The 17,073-nt window shown below is 37.7% G+C and overlaps 2 protein-coding genes across 3 annotated transcripts in view; one reads left to right on the plus strand and one right to left on the minus strand.

The window, feature by feature from the left end:
* The window catches only part of LOC137624956 (glutamyl-tRNA(Gln) amidotransferase subunit A, mitochondrial-like), a 57,128-nt gene extending 45,982 nt beyond the window's left edge, over positions 1 to 11,146 (plus strand). For both annotated transcript variants that reach the window (XM_068355894.1, XM_068355902.1), the window contains exons 6-8: positions 6,946 to 7,116; positions 8,130 to 8,390; positions 11,030 to 11,146. In XM_068355894.1, coding sequence (XP_068211995.1) covers positions 6,946 to 7,116; positions 8,130 to 8,390; positions 11,030 to 11,125 — 528 coding nt within the window. In that variant the 3' untranslated portion in view covers positions 11,126 to 11,146. The remainder of the gene's footprint in view (positions 1 to 6,945; positions 7,117 to 8,129; positions 8,391 to 11,029) is intronic.
* The window catches only part of LOC137624975 (ATP synthase subunit s, mitochondrial), a 339,973-nt gene that overhangs the window by 285,103 nt on the left and 37,797 nt on the right, over positions 1 to 17,073 (minus strand). The window lies entirely within an intron of this gene.

Raw genomic sequence — 17,073 nt, forward strand, 5'->3', positions numbered from 1 at the left:
ATACATCCAAGAACAGAAGCATGCTGGAGTACTCTCTAGCAGGATTCCCCTGGTGACGTTCTTCTTGTCGAACTACAAGGTCAGATCGCCCCAAACCTTTTTTCCCTCTGGAACTGGAAGGACACTATTAAAGAGTTTTCTAGAGGTGGAGGCACCGGTAAGGGACAAGCTTCTCCAACGAGGAAGGGTGACAAAGAAGGCATTGCCTGCACTGAGATGGAACTTCTGTCTTCAACAGAAATGGTCATGCAACCTCCCTGAGCCTGCTCGCAAGATCGTCTCTATGAGACACACTCGCTGCACGCCCAGTTACTTCAACCTTTGCTTGCGGATAAGTTCGATTTCTCGCAGTTTACCACAAGCCCCAGATCATGGCAAAATGCCAGAATACAATTTTGATCCTGAAGCAACTGCCTCTCCGAAGAAGCCAAGATTAACAAATTGTCGAGACAGCAGCAGACCTATCCCTCATGAGAGGCCCCAATGGGGTACCAAGGTGAACATCTGGCGAGCCGTATCTACAGTCTGAAACACAGTTTGAATTGGTACATTGTACCGTGGAGAGAGAAACGAAGGTACTGTACTTTCTAGAGGACTGATGAACAGGCACTTGAGAGTATGCCTCCTTTAAGTATTTTGAAGGCATGAGGTCTCCCTCCCCAACTAAAGACATTATAGACTGTACTAATTCCATCTTGAACTTCATTTGACAAACAAACCTGCTCAGAGCAGATAGATCAGTTACTGGTCCTCAATCCCCAGTCGCCTTCTTTACCAAGAAGAGTCGACCTTAGAAGCCCTGAGACTCGTTCTGAACGACTTAAAACATGTTCTTCTCCAGCATCTCTTTCTACTCACAAGGCCAGAGTTTCCATGGATGTTGGTAGTTCAACGGGAACTTGATCAGAGCTAGAGATAGAGGGGGCTGGTGGTTCTGGAAGGGTAGCAAGTAACTGCCAAAAGGACACTCACCACCCAAAACTTGGCCCAGTGTCTCTGCCAAGATGCCCAATGGCGAGACAAGGAACCCCTTACTCGGTAGTGGGAGAAGGGGAACACTGACATTAACATTTCCCTCTCCCTCCTTTTTTCCAACCAGAACTACCATTCCTAAAAGGAGCGGGTTGGGTGCTCGAAAAGGCTGGTCGTGCACAGGCATTCTTCAGGCAGAGGGTGCAGGAGATGCAGGTCAGGGTCTTGGAGCAGGTGAAGGACCCATACTATGATCCTGACCCTACAGTCTGCTGCACCAGAAAGTTTTGCTGCTCTTCAAAGGGCTGGGGTCCTTGAAAGAGACAGTGAGGTAAATCAAAGAGTCCTGTGAAGTAGTCTTCCATGTTTCCACCACCACCTGCAAACGGCTCTCTGGGAGGAGAACTAGGCACCCCGCACTGACAAGTTCCTCAAATTCAACACCACCTCTGGGGTAACTTGTTCTGAGAAACAAGATACCATTATATCCCAAGGAGCCCAAAGGTTTGCTGCCTGATGGGCGAGGAAGGTGAATGCCTTCCCACCCAACAGCTCAAGACTTGTACTTCTCCAAAGCCTTCATGGTCAACAACCTCGTCGAATTTGCTAAGTATGTGACTGGTGCTGACCACTGATTGAGCCAGGAAGCATCGTAGGGAGAGGCCAAAGCTAAACCCTCCATGGCCACTAACTCAGAGGCCGAGGAGGACGTGCTTCTCGCCTTGAGTCTCTCCAACGAGAACACACACTGACAAGTCAACTTGCAGAAGTGCAGATATAGCATTCTCCAACTTGTAGAGCCTCTGCTGCCTAGAGAATGGGGGTGGTAGGATCTTGCTTGACCTGCTGAAATGAAGTGAATTCTCAGACCCACAGATTTAATCAGCCACACGGTCCAGGGCTAAGTACACTACAGTACTCTGTAGATCCGACCTGGGCAACTCCAACAAAGGCTTCAATCTTTGAGACTCACCAAAGTGACGATCAATGACCAAATTCCTCTCCAAAGGCGGTACTGTACTATGGTACCCTCCCCCAGGTCATTGCACTCATGAATGAGTTTAAGGACTTTCACGAAGGAACCCTCTGACTTAGGCTAGTGTGCCTCAGAGGGCTCCAGACCTCAGTCTGGGGTCCTCAATACATCCTGTTCCCGAGCACCTCATCCCCCCACCATGGCCGAGGGTGAGGCAGCATGCTCTGGACACACAGCTTCCCCCTCGCATTTGACCGTTTCATCCAAAAGAGAGCCAAGAATGGAATGTAATTAGGGGCCTGGCGAAGGCTTGGGTAGGCCATTAGCAACGGGAGTACTCCTGGCACAGGACCCAGCAGAAGCGGTAGGAGTACTAGGTACTTCCCATACTCTGGTTGAGTGAGGGGGCAACTACGGCCCCGTGCTTCAAGGCATGGGGAATAAAGCCTTCCTCTCCACAATTTTGGGCTACCAAAGCGTACATGTGCTTGAGTACAACCTCGAATGGTACCGTCCTCTCTGTGAACCTGAGAGACAACTTACTGGTAGAGGAAGAAGCAGACATCCAGTGTCCTGGGAGGAAGGGTGATGGAGGTTGCCAAAACTCTTCCATCAACCTTAGAACAAAAAGTGTACAAAGTCATGCACTTCTGTCCCAGCCAATTACTGCGGTAAGCGGGACTGCCACTCGGGTGTCGTCTACCACCTCGAAAGAGAGGTGGTGTCACAGGTAGCCCTATCCTTGTCGGAGTGGGACTATTGGGCGCAGTCGTTCGTGGGCGCGACCATTTGGGTGCCACCTGACAGTTGGGCAGGGCCATTTGGGCGCCAGTAATACATTAGGAAAAATTTGTTTATAGATTTATTCAAAACTTTAAAAGTAGAAATAATTTGTTGATAAATTCATAATCATATATTCATAATCATTCAAAACTTTAAAACTTTTATTGAAAAGTAAAAATAATTTGTCGATAAATTCATAATACAGTAATTCAAAACTTAAATTTTTATTTAAAAGTAAAAATTGGTGCTGTTTTGGTATGCAATCTCAGTCGTGCTTTTGCTTTGGTATGTGATCTCTCCTGATAGTAGCGATCTCACTTCACTTCACGGCAAAACAAAAACTATTAGATTTTCTAAAAAAATATATACCCCTATCTATCTATATACCAAGGCACTTCCCCCAATTTGGGGGTAGCCGCCAAAAAAAAAAAGGGGGGGGGGGGGGTGGGAGGAGCGTAGAGAGGAAAAAGTATATACTAAGAATAATTATCTAAGAAATAATAATCAGTCATTGATGTTAGCGTGCGCAGCTCAACATTACTGCTTGCCAGTACATACGGAGCTTGATGTTTTTATTTTTTCGCGAGCAAAGAGAGGTCACGGTGAAGCAAGAACCATTTGATTTTCTATTATTCTTATTTTTTTACCTATTAGAAATATTGAGATCACATACCAAAGCAAAAAAATAATTTCTGAGATCGCATAGCAAAACAGCGCCTAAATTTTTTTGATAAATTCATAATCATTAAAAAACTTTAAAACTTTTATTGAGAAGTAAAAATAATTTGTTGATAAATTCATAATCATTCAAAACTAAAACTTTCATTGAAAAGTAATGATTTGTTGATAAATTCATAATGATTCAAAACTAAAACTTTTATTGAAGTAAAAATCATTTGTTGATAAATTCATAATGATTCAAAACTAAAACTTTTATTGAAGTAAAAATCATTTGTTGATAAATTCATAATCATTCAAAACTAAAACTTTTATTGAAAAGTAAAAATAATTTATTGATAAATTCATAATTATTCAAAACTTTAAAACTTTTATTGAAAAATAAAAATAATTTGTTGATAAATTCATAATCATTCAAAACTAAATATTGTATTGAAGGGTAAAAATAATTTGTTGATAAATTCATAATCATTCAAAACTTTAAAACTTTCATTGAATAGTAAAAGCAGACTCATACAAGTGTAAAAACACACTAAAAAACTAGAAACCATTTATTTATTCCATTTGGTAATTATGAGCAAGGCTTTGTTGGCAGGAATAAAAAGCAATGAGCAAACAGTTAAACGAGAGAGAGTTAATTTTTCTCTTTCTAAATGTTCATAACATCTTTCAATATATAACTGATATATTGTAATTTTGTCCATCCATACAGACAAATTTATAGATTATGAAGTAAGATTTTCAAATAAAACAAATGTTTTAGCGCCAAAACGGCCGTCGCCAGATGGGCTGGCGCCCAAACGGTTGTGCCTAAACGGCCGCACCAACACGGCTGCGCCAAAACGTACCCTATCCATCCTTGTGACTACTACTACTCTTCTTCTTATTAGTCGTCTAAGAAGAAGAATCGGAGGATGAGATAGAACAGCATACACACTTCTTCCTCTTCCTGGCTCTTGCTCATGACTCAGCATAGAGAGTGGTCAAGGTCTGAGCAACCATTAACGACAAAGCTCCCCCAAGAGGAGAAACCACATGGGTTGCTCTAACAAGAGTCACAAGACTAGGGTACGCTGTCCCAGGGGGAGGGGGAGGCACACTCACCAGGCCCTGCGACCCCACAAAGAGCGGGGTCAAAGGCGCAACCATTGACAATGAGGGAGTAAGAATGGGCTCCAGACACCCTGGACCAATGGTTGGGGCAACAGATATAGCGGAAGGGGTGGGAATCACTACCACCCGATCAGGGATCGGGTAACTCCGGGGACATGGGCAACACCTTTATTGTCCTTACCCTTAGCTTTACAGGCAACTTGGGTCACAGCTCCCGACTCCAGCATCTTACCTGCCGGGCTTGGGCTCCCTTACCAGATTTACCCTTCTTATCCAAGGGAACCACCCGAGTCCCTGACACTGGGAATACCACCACACCCTTCACCACTGACATCATAGGGGATACTTAAGAGTAAAATGAATGCACAGGAGATACTACTTGAGGTAGCTTTAGTTACCAATGCCCTCAACAAAGTCATGGAGGGCTTATTATACCTGAAAGACTTAAGGAAGTCCAAGCCTTTTTTGGGTCAAAATCATCATCAGTAGTCCGCTCAGTCACAGATGCAGTCTTCAGCCTCTAGAGGGGAGCAATGAATACTAGGGGTTCCTCACGCACCAATGAAACCTAAAAAGTTAGCCAATGTAAATCAGAGTCTTTCTGACTCTGCAGCGTACTCCCAAGGGACCGATCTATGGATGTATGCACAGTTGTGGCAGCAGCAGAAGCACCTCCTGAGGAGACAGAAGCAGTGAAAGACTTTCCCAGATTCTTCTTGGGCATTGCCCAGTCCGACCCCAATGAACGCTTTGCTCACTTTTCTCCTTCAGGGCATACACCTGCCACTTCACTGAAAGCCATACCCTACACTTAGAACATGGGGATGACTGCTAACAGTCATGCCCCTACAAGAGGAACAGGGTGTGAGGATCAACAGTCGCCATAAACCAGTTGTAACATCCTCCTTACCCCCAGCAAACACAAACTTCTTGCTTCCACTCCATTACTAACAATCATTCACTTCCTGCATAAGAGAAAGAAAATTACTAAGTTTTACAGGAGCTGTCTGTAAATCTGTACTAGAAAACAGCTGAAATAAAAGTGAGGAATCTCCAGCTGGAAAGGGGACAGAGCTCCTAGCCCGTCATTCTAGGCAGTTGGATAACCGCTCGTTATCAAACTTAAACGATCAATTCCAGCTTGCGCTGAAATGATATCCACAATTAAAGGACGAGTGTTAGTAGTGTATGATGGGTAGGAATAAATAGGTCATCATAGAATAAGTGGGCATATCCGATGGTGACAAATCTCGTATGTAGCCACTGAGGGGGTATCCGATGCCTCATAGTGAGAGGGTTAAAAGTTGTTGATAATCTAAACAAATTTGTCCTTATAGTTTTATCCCATATAGAATAGGGCTGGCAAAGAAAGTCAGTAAGTCAGTACATTCCTTACATAACACATTCCCAGGAGTCAGGGCATTGATGACATATATCACCACTGCACGAGGAAACAACCTGTTACCAGAACCTATTTGAATAATATGAGAGAAAATTGGAACCTGTAGATTAGGTTTAGTAATAAAAAAGGGAAAGTATAGGTGGATTTACTAAGGGTTGTGGTGGCCGGGTGGTAACGTCCTTGCCTAATGATTGCCAGAGTGGGGTTCGAGCCTGCTCAAACTCATTACTTCCTTTAGTCGCTGCAACCTCACCATCCTTGTGAGCTAAGGATGGGGGGTTTGGGGGAGCCTATAGGTCTATATGATGAGTGATCAGCAGCCATTGCTTGGCCCTCCTTGGTCCTAGCTTGGGTGGAGAGGGGGCTTGGGGGCTGATCATATGTATATATGGTCAGTCTCTAGGGCACTGTCCTGCTTGATAGGGCAATGTCACTGTCCCTGGCTACTTACATGAACTTAATTAAGTAGCTAGCTAACAGCTTTTTGTTAATAATTTACCAACAGCTAATAGCCTAAAACATTTAAAAAATTACCCTACCACCTACAATACTGGAAAAATTTAACATTGGAAAATGGAAGCAGCAAAAAAGAAAATGAGTATTCCAAAGTAAATCTTGTAAACTCTCCAAAATGGTTGTGAAAACCCTCTTTCATATGGTGACAAAAAGAAACTCAGATTTCTATTTGTAAATTTCAGCATCATTGCTAAGTGAAAGAGAGAAAATCATACAGTAAATAAAAAGTTGATAGTTAAATGAGTAAGATATGATGACGAGTCAAGACAATCTTAGATTTTAGTACAGAATGTCTCGAATTTCTTTAAGGTGTGAACCACATGGCTGCCAGTCTTCCTTGTTTTCTTTAAAAAAAAATTGATGTGTCTGGGATTTAATGAGTTAAGAGTGTTTTTTTATGAGAAAATTTCATTTATAATAGCTATAAAAATATTTCTCCTTGAACTTCATTAGGCCATTTGTGGATGGAATTTCCATGTATGTAATGCTGTATTGTTTACCAAAGGACTCCACCAGTGTTGAAAGTAACCTTCGAGATCTCCGGCTGCCGAAGAAGCCTCGTGTTGATGGCTTGGTTGTTGGTATTCCAGTAGAATATCATAGACCCAATATGGATCCTGCAGTAATTGAAGCCTGGACAAAAGTAGCAGATATGCTTGAGAATAATGGCGCACAAGTGAGTGACATTTTATTTCATCAGTTACTAATATAATGTAATGTAATTTACTTTTTTGTGCAGTAATACTTTTGCAATTCTCATTGCATAATGTGGTCTTGTTTCTCTTGTTGCAGATTAGGCTAAAAACCATAAAATCTTATATTGTTTAATTGTTCAGTTAAAGATGTCTTTAATGAACATTCTATTTGTACTAATTAGAAATCAAAGATCATTAACTGGCACAGAAAACCTGCATAAAACAGTGGGAAGTTAAATAAAGGACTAGAATTTAACAAAGTGTACAGTATATTGAAAAACAACAGATCTAAACACTGCATACTATTCATATTTTCTGATCAGTGTTATAGTGGTAGATAATTATAAATTTAATAACTCCTGTTTATGCCCTTAAAGTGCTGTATCTCTTTGCTTGAATTTTCTCATCATTTCTCTCTGATGTCCATATGTTTCTATGTTTGTGGATGTTTTCATTAATTTATATTTATTTGCTTATTTATTTTACTATACAGTAGTCTCACTTATATTTGACTGTACATGTACTTCTCTATCAGTTCTCACTTTATCTGTTCATATACTGTAAAGTTATTTTTGTCTCTGAAAGTCTATTTTTAAAGCATCTGACATTTTCCTTGTGAAAATAATATCAAAAGTCATTGAAATGTTTCCTCTCAGTTCATCCCCTTGTCCTGAGGGTCCATTTTAGAACAATGGTGAGCATGATATATTTATAGGGCATTCATGAACATAAGAGTTAATAAAATGTCGTGCAATTTAATAGAAACATTTATGGTGTCTTGCTCTTTGACACTAATTAACTTGGAAGTTTTGATTAGTGTTTGACAATAATCATGGTTTCCCATTGTTATCAATTATTTATTTCATAAGTTAGTGATATGAAATGCTTTTATGTCATACATTATCATTATCAAGAATGTAATGACTATTTCCAATAATATAAACTTATTTCTTCTGAGAGGGCACCTCATTATTTAAACACTCGTTTTCTTCAGGTTCGTGAAGTATCGCTTCCACACACAAAGTATTCCATCATCTGCTATTCTGTCTTAAACCCATGTGAAGTGGCATCAAACTTTACAAGATACACAGGAGTTGAATATGGTTATAGAGCTGATAATACAACATCTATGGAAGCTCTTTATGCGTTGTCTAGATCAGCAGGCTTGAATGATGTCGTCAAAAGTCGAATATTAGCTGGCAATTATTTCTTATTGGAAAAAAATAAGAAAAAATATTTTCATCAAGCATTAAAGGTACTGACTGTGCATGAGATTAATTTTGTTTAATAGACTGTAAGTTGAGTAAAAAACTTAGAATTTATTCTATGACCCTTACCAAAAATGAATTTTGATGCATGTTTTTGAAGCATGATCTTTCAACAAAATTAAAAACAAAATTTTAACCTCAGAAGCATAACCTTGTAATACCCATGAATCTTCATGAACATTTTCATTGTAGCTTAGAACGGACTTAATTTGAATAATAAATGTTATAATAAACAATTCTAATAGTTGGTAGAATAAAAATGCTTCTCTAAAATACTTCCCATATCTATAGGTTCCTTTAAATTTATTGAAATATGTTAGTATATAATTACAAGTTTCAACTTTATTCATCATTTTTTTTGCTAGTGGTAGCAATTGATGAAGCTGGAACTCAAAGCTGAGCCAATGCAATTAGTTACAGTTTAAAGAGACCTAATCCTGAATAGTAGGGAGTAACTTTCAGTGTTTCTTGTGTGTCATACTGTGCATGGTACTAAAGATTCATTATAGTATCTTTTTTACTCCAGTTACACAGATTTCTGCCTTTCATGAGACTCAATAGCTAGTGCCTTACATCTAAGAGAGAAAGATAAAAGAGATCTGCAACTTCTATAATACTCAAATGATATCCATTTTATCTTTCACCAACCTCGGAAATAAGTGAAATTTATGCCGAGTCGCAAACTTGATGCCTATGAAGAAAGAGGTCATCCTGAAATTCATGTATCAGTATCTACCATATATCTTTGCATAAAAGTTATTAAATTTCCCCCCTAACTCTGCCATACTTTCAGTGAAATTTCAGAATCAAAGCAAAGTTTACATTTACATGTCTGCTCATGCTTGAAATGCTATCAAGAGGTCATCATTGCAACGGTGGAAGTGCAGTTTTGGATTGAATTATAAAATTTAAGTGTCTATCCAAGCGTTGTGGCATTGCCCAAGCTCAAAGAGGATGACGAAAATGAACTCGTATTGTTAGGGACATGAGGACAAGCAATTACAAGAACATTCTGTAGATTGTTTGAAGTGGCCTAGCCATTAATGTCCTGAGCAAGCCTACAGAAAAGGATACTGTTGAATAGGTGCAATAGGAAATCAATGAATCACTAGTAGTCTCAGAGATTAAATATAAACAAATCCATAGAAAGATAACTTAAGATGCATATGTGACTGTGATCAAGTTTGTTGAGAAACCTCTCTTTAATGGATTGGAACTTTTGTCCCCTGGGAAGAGAAGATGGCAGCACCAAGTTCGAAGTTATGGACTAAACCATCATTGCTTTTTTGTATTACTGTATCTCATACATAGGAACTTGCAGGTTTAGCAGTATCTTTGTTTCTTCATCTGTCACATCCTCTCATGCCTGCAGAAACCCCTGAATTTCCACCTTTGTGGTCCATATAGCTTTGTATCAGAGTTGAGTATCCCATTTAGAGCTGAATGAGCCTAAACTTGAGTCTGAGGTTGATGATCGTGAACTTTGTTGACTGATTACCTCGAGCACTTTGAAACTAATGACCCGAACCCCTTGGTGTTATTGACCCTAGGTGCTGGGAGATTGCTGATCCAGATACTTTGGAGGCTGTTCATTCAGAGACCAAGAATCCTTTAACAGGGCATTTTATAAACATGCAGCTTGGAATGGTTTCTTTACTGCTTATTTTTGGTCATCAACTCATGTAAGAATAGGCACTTTTCTTTCTTTACACTCAGTTTAGGTATCTGGAGGTCTGTCATGTTCTACAATGCCACTGCTGATTCTGGATCATATTGATGTTGCATACCACACCTATGGGTTGTCCCTCTAAAGTATTAGATGTGTTGGTGTACAAAGGAGTGGAAGGTTTAGAGCCACTCCATAGAAATTGTACAACATGTGATGTTGAAGTTGCACTGATGTGTCATCCACCGCTAGTGATAAGAATACAAATACAGTAACTACCTAGGTCATGGCCATAGGCCATACTATGTCTACTTCTCCTAATTATAGGTGAAGGATAAGCTTCACTGCTTTCTCGTTGGCATGAAGTGCTGACCATGGGGAAATGAGATTACTGCAGCTTCTTAGATCTATTCTCTCATAAGTAGCAAACAGTTTCCATTGGCAAAGTGGCAGATATATTGATGGGTGTTGTAGAGTTGTGTAGCGATTCCTTGTCATATACTTCCTCTGATTTTGCTGGTCAAGTAAACTTTTACAGTATGCTGCATATACTGATTCAAATTCATATAACAGATGACGTATAAGTCATCATTGTTTACACAGTATGATAGAAATTTACGCTTCTGTTTAAACGCAGTAAGAATTTCTAAAATTGTGTAATTATTGTACTATACTGCATTTTCTATGGTTAAATTATATTTATGGCATCAAGGGTATTTGATATTGAATACCAATTAAATTCTAACTGTATTGTGAAGGTCCAGAAATATGATGCAGTAATATTACTGTAACCCCAAACTTCCAACTGTACTATACTAGAATAATATTCTAAAAATATTTTGTGTAATCTGTTACTGTATTGCTGAAAGTAATGTTTAAAAAATCTTTTTAGTTATCTTTTATTGCATTCATATTTTGATGAATATAGATAATTTTACCTAATAATAGGATTTTTTCTAGGTACGCAGACTCATATGTCAGGATTTCACAAATGTCTGGTCTCGAGGTGTTGATCTGTTGCTTACTCCAGTAACTCTTTCTCCCCCTATCACGTGAGTTCCTCAGTTTAGTCTGTTCACATTTTAACCATTTTTTTTTGGTGTGCCCTCATGAAAATGTCAGCAAATTAATTTTGATAAAAATGTACTTTGAAATGTTTCATTATTGTGGCTGGTTTAGTCAACAATGTACAGTATTAAACAATCTGAAAGATGAAAAGTTATCTGGAAAGGCTGATATTTGATAGAATAATTAGACTAAATTATAAAGATTTCTTTTTCTTTAGTTTGGAAATTTATAATTTTCCTCCAGTAAAGAATTGATAGCCATGTGAGTCACCAATAGTTTAGGTTTCCTTAAAAAATGCAAATTGTGTTTTGTCTAGTTGTTTTATAGCAGCAATAGAAATTTAGACCATCCATATACTGTATAAAAAGGAAATGCCAATTTGAACTAAATATGATTCGATCTTGGAAGTTACCAACAGTTGTAATGTAATTTCATTACTAATTCTTCGGTCTTTTTTTTATCATGGGGAGATACTATTATTGGCAATCTATTGCATATCTTATTTTCTGACATATTCAATGATTTCGTGGTTTTCTTTACAGCGTTCACTCCTTTACATTTCTGAGTTTTACGAGTCAATTTGACCATTTCTTGTACAATCACCTTTTTTTTTCCCTGCTACCATTTTTTGGTCAACTGGTAATTGTTTTTTAGTTGGTTTTCTAGCACTTCATTTCACTTATGTGCATTGTTTATGTTCTCCTTTGAGTGATTCATAATGCTTCATCATATGTACAGTAATACACATGTATCAAAGTAAATTTGATTACATGGATGAGGTATGATATACTGTGTATACTGTAGTATATATTTTTATCATTGCCTCAAGTCCTCTATAGAGTTATTTCTGCCATCTTGTACTTCCCAAGCTTTTGTTATTTAGTTCAATAATTCCTCTATGTGTATACTGTAGTATGCATTTTTCTCAATGCCTCATGTCCTTTCTAGAGTTATTTCTGCCATCTTTTGTTCAAATAGCTTTTGTTAATTAGTAAAAAAATTCCTTTATTTATATAAAGTCTTGACTCGATTTTCAGGTAATTTGAGGTGCCGTTATTTTCCTTCCACATTCTTGATGCCAACCATGTAACTCACATGTTTCACACCTGAAAAGGTGTGAAACTAGGAATTATAATATATGAAAAAAAATGCATCGTAGATAATTGCAGGCAACTTTGGCCTTGAATTATTGAAATCTATCTTTACCCCTTCTTTTATTTAATCCCTCCTCTAACTTTGCTATGTCAAAGTCTGACAGGATATGGCGAGTTATTGGGGTGAAGATTGAGCGCTCTTAAAAGCTTTAACTCACTGTTGTACCTGATCTTAATTTTGGGCTACAGTCAGTTAGGATTTTCCTGATTGATTCAAGTAGTCTTCTGTGTGTCATTCTTAATGATGAGTAGTTTTAGGTACTAAATATTGTACAGGTATATTATCTATCCTTATGCTGGAAGATGGTAAAGTGCTCTTGTAGCAATGCAAACTCACCTTTTAGGCAATCACACTATGTATGTACAGTACTGTATAGCCATTATTTTACCAAAATACTCAGGTACTGTAACTTCCTTTGCTTGTTTTGGATAGGGGTGTTTTTCCAACAGTATTACATATATGACCTTTTTGTTTAGCATTCATATACAGTATATTGATCACCTGAGCTATGTTTGGTGAAGTACAGGAGTAGAGGAGAAAAGAATTTATATTATCTGTTTGATTACTTCATATGCTTATTAACTACACAAACATTATATATATATATATATATATATATATATATATATATATATATATATATATATACATATACATATACATATACATATACATATACATATATATACATATATATATATATATATATATATATACATACAGTATATCTACCCGATACAGTAATACCCTCCTTTATGTTGGTTGGTTTAACTTACATCAGTTCTAGTTTTACGTCACTCATCCTTAAATATTGAATACAAAAATAAAATCCACATTACGCTGTTTTGATGAAATGAAAGTACGCTAAAATATTTCATTAATTACAGTACTTTATGATTAAAGTAAAAATTTACAACAGCTTCCCACTTGTTACCCTTAGAAGGCCAACCGCCTATGTAAGTACAGTACAGTAGTTAGCTGTTTACAAGTGTTCTCTTGTGTATATGCATTGAAGTTATCTTTTTTTAATTTTAACAATCTTTCTTAATTTTAGCCATGGCCTCCCAAAAAAGTAAAGCTAGTAAATCAACGCTTTATATAAGAAGGTGGAAAAGTGACCCATGTCAGTTCCAACTTTACTTGGCTCTTCCTTAAATATCAAATGCAAAAATAAAACCCACATTACGCCATTCTACATCCATTTCTATGTCGCACAATAAAAAAGGAAAATAGCGAAAAAAGAAACTAAACAAAATTATATTTATAAGATTATATAATACATATATTCAAAATGAAAATAGTAGTAGAATACTGTACTATACATAGTACTGTGCTAGGCAGTATATTACTGTGCTAGGGGGTATATCTTAGCAATCCATGTTCGCCAATGGTTATATAATCAAAGTAACAAAAACTTTGGGCGTGGAGGAAATCCCTGCCCTAAATCTTGATTAAATCATTAGCAGCAGGGTGATGGATTGGGTTTAAGGTGATATAACAAGCTATCTTTTCAGCTTTTACTCCTGATGCTGGTAGATGATCTTACTGGATTAAGTGTGGACCGGCAGGGGTCACTTGCCATAGTTAGATAGGCACTGCACACTTCAAGAAACTGGCTATCCTTGGATGAATCTAGCCAATGAATCCTCTATGGATTTAGTCAGTCTATGAAAAAAGAAATGACAGAATGGCCCCAGTACCAGGCATAGCCGGGTGCTAAAAATCTCCTGGCTTATGAATACTAAAGAAAAATTGAGAAATGGTAATCGGAATGTTAGAACCATGAATCAGATTGGGAAGTTACAGCAAGTGGAGAGTGAATTTATGAAATATAGTTTGGATATCATGGCCCTAAGTGAAACATGTTGTAAGGGGATTGGTAGGAAAATATTAGACCAAGGCAATATTTATATCTATTCAGAAAGAAAAAATGGAATTGGAAGAGAAAGGGTAGGAATGATGATGACACCAAGAGCAGAAAAGGCTGAATGGAAAGCTGTAAATGACATTGTTATTGGTAAAGTTTAAATCAAACTACAGTAGTGCAATATGAGTTTTATAGTTTGCTATGCACCAAAAAATGATTCCCCTGAAGAAAGGAAAGATGAATACTATGAAGAACTGCAGAATGTAATGGCCAGAGAGACATATGAAGTTGGAAGGAATAATGAAAGTACTGTATAAAGACTGTAATGGGTATTGTGGGTCTTGGCAAAGTTACAGATGAAAACGGACTATTTTTTTTATAAGTTTTTGTTCAACAAACAATCTTGTCATTGGAGATACTCTTTTTCAGGACAAGGGGATCCACAAATATACATGGACTTCACCATGTGGTAATTACAAAAATCAAATAGATCACATAGCCATTAATAAAGAAAGGAAGAGGACTCTGAGAAAGTTAAGAAGCTATAGAGGTACAGATCTTGGTACTGATCACAAGCTCTTCAATGCCACATTGAAATTAAGGCTGAAAGCACCCAACAGAAATGTGGAGAGAATCCCTAGGTTTAATACAACTAAGCTTCTAGAAGATGAATGCTGAGAAACATTTGCAAATGAATGAATTCAGTGTTTGATGTCAAAGCTATCATTAAAGAAAAAAAAAAAAACAGGAGATGGAAAGCCCCTGGATATGATTGAATAACTGCAGAGATGATATTGGCCGAAAATGAAGTGACCCCCAGAACACTTACAAGATTACTTTATAGAACGTGTGGTGAAGAGGCAAATCCTGATGATTGGGAGCTAGGAGTGTCGGTGTAAATGGCAAAAAAAGGAGACCTGACTGATTCCAATAATTGCAGAGGCATCACACTTATGTCATTTGTCATGAAAATATATCGTATGCTTATTCTAAATAGACTAGAAAGAAAGACTGATGAAAAGCTGAGAGATGAACAAACAGGATTTAGAAAAGGTAGAAGCTGTACTGACCAAATTTTAATTTGTAAGAAATATTGTACAACAATGTATAGAATATAGAAATCCACTTTTGATGGCATTTATGGACTATAAAAAGGCTTTGATAGTGTACACCGGCCAATTTTGTGGAGTCCTGCGTTATTATGGAGTTCCTCTTAAATATGTAAATTTTAAATATTAAACTTAGCCGGTGAATATATAATAGCTGACGTCTCCGACGGCTCGACAGATTCCAAAAACTCACGAGCGATCGCCATGAAGGTTGCGGGTGTGCCCACCAGCGCCGACTATCGGCCAGATACCTCATATACTTGTAAACAGCTTCAGTTCTTCTCTGTCGGTCTTGTCGACAAGTTGGTTCCACTCGCTTTATGACCTCGAGTTTTCTACCGAATTGGTGAAGTACTTGGTTTTGGTTTTATTGCTTTCGCCGTGTTGGATTATTCAATACTATCTTCAAAAGAAATGCTTTTGAAAGGAGAGGAAAAGTGTTTTGCCCTTGCTGTTTTTTTTATCTCTGGTTTTTCCATTGAGTAAAGATGGCCGACCCTTCCCTCAGTGTACGGAAGTGTGTTTAAGGCTTTTAGTAATTATTTTATCACGTTATAAATTATTGTTGATATTTATAGATTTTCCTCTATATATTTTATATCTCACCCGCCTTTATTAGGCCTCTTCGATTAGCTTTCCAATTATACTAAACATCAAGATAAATTTTATGTTTTGTTTATATGCGGCCGTTACCTATTCCTTGTAGGCGGTCCTAACTTGGAAAACGAAGTTAAACAACGTTGAGCCCATTCAACTTTTATTTTTGTTAAGTTTAAATCAATTGCTCTGTAAGAGTTATGAAATGAATATTTTTTAGAAAATATTTTAAGAAATATATTCTTTGAATAGTCTTCGTGCTGTTTTTTTTCAAAGATGAACTAACGTTTGGTTTATTTATGCTACGCAGTTTGCGCTCTATCGTTACGATAGAGAAAGAGAGAATCACGGTTTCACTTTGCAGAAAGAGTAAATCGATTTTGACGTTTTGTTCATTCTTCTTTCAAACTGAAGTGTTTTAGATACTAATTTAAAGGAACTTGTTAATTTTCAATTTCTTAGTCCTTTCAGTTTTTTCCTTTGGTCAAATAACCTGTTTATTGACGAAGGGTGAGTGGGCAATTCTCTTGTGTGTGACAAGAGAGAGAGAGAGAGAGAGAGAGACGGAGAGGGAGAGAGAAAGAGAGAACGATCCGATCTTTATTCTCGTCCCAAGTCTTTGTACAAGGAGTTTGGGAGCGAGTAACGTTGTTTTCGATTCAGTTTTTTTTACTCTCGTCCCAAGTCTCTGTACGGGGAGAGAGGATAAAACGTTTTTAGTTTTTATTCTCGTCCCAAGGCACTGTACGGTGAGAGATTGAAAACGTAGTCTTTAGTGAACTAGTGTTTAGTCTCCTCCCCAGTCACTGATCCTTTTTAACTTTATATATTTCCGTTTTATTCGATATATATGTTTACTGATTTTTGCATGTGTGTTTCATTTTGTACTAATGTGCTTACATTATACGACTCATTTCGCAATTATAACCTTTTGATGTAAGGGAGAATTGCGTGCTTCAGGTAGAAATCAGTTTTATTCATGCCTAATGTGAAATTATTGAAAAATACGATATCAGTGAAGTGCAAAAAAAAACATGTTCTGTGTTGCGGAGGGTTCGTTTGTTCGTGCTTGTCGCTCCCCTAGTCCGAGACCTCTTTCAGGCTCCCCTGCACCAGGGAGAAGTAATGTCGTAGGACTTAAGGGGACGAGAGGCTTTAACCAACGTACAGACGTTCCCTCTTTGGTATCGGACGTTTCTCGTCAAGAT

This window comes from Palaemon carinicauda, chromosome 2, assembly GCF_036898095.1.
Source record: "Palaemon carinicauda isolate YSFRI2023 chromosome 2, ASM3689809v2, whole genome shotgun sequence".
Classification (NCBI taxonomy): domain Eukaryota; kingdom Metazoa; phylum Arthropoda; class Malacostraca; order Decapoda; family Palaemonidae; genus Palaemon; species Palaemon carinicauda.